At 36.9% G+C, this 2,265-nt stretch overlaps 1 protein-coding gene across 1 annotated transcript in view; it reads right to left on the bottom strand.

Moving 5' to 3' along the window:
• LOC102848817 (rho GTPase-activating protein 5-like) overlaps positions 1 to 2,265 on the bottom strand; it is a gene marked incomplete at its 3' end in the record, with an annotated part of 99,113 nt that overhangs the window by 53,175 nt on the left and 43,673 nt on the right. The window contains 1 exon segment of the mRNA XM_006889979.1: positions 514 to 658. Coding sequence (XP_006890041.1) covers positions 514 to 658 — 145 coding nt within the window.

The raw sequence follows: 2,265 nt of genomic DNA, 5'->3' as shown, positions 1-2,265 counted from the left end.
CTGGCCCATCCTCACCCTTCTGCCCCCAACCCTCACCTCCCTGTACCCCCAATATGTTTTTCCCATTAAAAAAAAAATACAACTCAAATGATATAAATAGCACCAAGAAAGTGCTGGTGAAAAGTAGAGCATAAATAAAGTGACATTCATCCTTATCTAAGTATCACTTTCAAAAGAAATATTTTCATGTAAAATGCCTAGTAAATAGTGTTGAACTGAAAACTTTAAAAAGTGTCAACTCAAATTATAAATACGTCTTTTTTAAAAGCATATTTAAGTAATTTTAGATTCAATACAATAATTTATTAAGTTCAAAAAGAAGTCTAACAGATCAGTTCTGGTCAAAACCAAAACTACAGTTATTAGCTACTTCTTTACAATAGTAAACACAATCCTAGTAGAGAGAACTCTAAAGCTCTTTGAAAATTTTAGGTTTAACAAATCAAAAGCATTTCAGGAATAGTTAACGTAGCAAATGTAAATAAAGCAGTTGTACTGGTACATGCATCTTACCTGTATTTTCTATAAATTCCACACATTTTTCAACAAATAATGGTATAGGCTTTTCAGGTGTAACAAGATCCTGGAGAGGCATCCCAAAATAATTACTTTCCCAATTTCTACGTGTTGGTGGATTGAAGTTCTTGTTTTTCTTTCTCTGAAATGAGAAAATATATTCAAATGAAACTATTGAAATTAATACTCTTCAGAATAGTATTAATATTCAGTAATGTAATTATATACTTTGAGTAAAAAATATTTTAAGTCTTATCTAATTGTTCATTAGTATGGTTTTTATCATATAAATTCCAGTTAGAAACAGCTACGGACAGAAAAGTGAACAAGAAAGAAATAGCTGACTACAAGAAATGGTTCCCTCTGGAAAATGAAAAGTTAGACTGGATAGGAAAGATGATTTTTCACTATCAACACAAGGGATGTAAACCTAAAAATTGGTAATGTTCAAGATACAGTTTATGTGTTGTTTGTAAATGTTACATTGTTTTGGGGCCATGTCTTAATGGAGTTCATACATATACTACTACTTATAAAAACAAACAAAAACATTCATTATTCACTAAAGTCATGTAACTGTTTCATGGACTTTTAAGTAGTGATTTTCATAATTAATAAATAAAATATTGTTCTGCAAAGTAAAAATAATAGTAAAAATTTTCTGATTATTAACCCAAAAGCACGTTGTCCGCTGTTCCAGGGCATCAGCTCTTTCATGCGGAAAAAGATGGACAATCTCCTCCCATGCAATTAACTGCCTCTCAAGATCCGTGGGAGGGTCAGCTCCAAATCTACAGTACACAACACCATCAATAACCCAACTTTAAAAAAAAGCAACCTTAACTAAAGAGTAAACATCTCAAACTTCTAAGATGTTCTCTTGAATCTTTAGAAGACATCCTGATTCAAGTCTCTCAGCTAACAAGCATTTTCCCACAAATGATTCTAACGATGAAAGCTCTGAAGTAAAGGATGATGAGAAAGTTTCCAGAAATTGAAAGAGAACTTTCACGTTATTGTCGTTGTCGTTATGTGCCATCGAGTCGCTTGCGACTCATAGCGACTCTATGCACAACATCCCTAAACTCTGCTCTGTCCTGTGCCAATCGCACTGTCTCCGATACACCCATCCCCATTACCCGACACTGAATCAATCTACCTCACTGAGGGCCTTCTCCTGCGCTGTCCCTCCACCCTACCAAGCATGATGTCCCTCTCCAAGGACCGATAGCTCCTTACATGTCCAAAGTATTTTAGACGGAGCCTCAGAATCCTTGCCTCCAAGGAGCCACCCAGTTTAAACCTTTCAGGATGAATCTGTTTGCTTTCCTAGCAGTCCATGGTATTCTCAATACTCTTCTCCAGCACCACAGCTCAAAGGCATCAATTCTCCTATCCTCCTTAGTCATTGTCCAACTATCTGCAGTCCTTGACCCTCTGCAGCAAGTGCTTCAGGTCCTCCTCAGTTTCAGCAAGGAGGGTTATATCATCTGGATATCGCAGATTGTTGATAGATCTTCCACCAATCTTGACCCCACATTCCTCCTCATAGAGCCCAGCCTCCCGGATAATCTGTTCTGCATACAGATTGAAAAGGTATGGAGATAGGACACATACCTGGCATATACCCTTCCCAATTCTGAACCATGCAGTGTTTCCTTGCTCTGTTCTGACGACTATCTCTTGGTCCAAGTATAGGTTTCTCATTAGCATGATCAAGTGTTCTGGGATTCCCATTCTCTCAGAGTT

Source organism: Elephantulus edwardii, unplaced genomic scaffold (genome assembly GCF_000299155.1).
Source record: "Elephantulus edwardii isolate Elephantulus edwardi_28Jun2011 unplaced genomic scaffold, EleEdw1.0 scaffold00084, whole genome shotgun sequence".
Lineage (NCBI taxonomy): Eukaryota > Metazoa > Chordata > Mammalia > Macroscelidea > Macroscelididae > Elephantulus > Elephantulus edwardii.
This window is presented reverse-complemented; position numbering and strand designations above follow the sequence as displayed.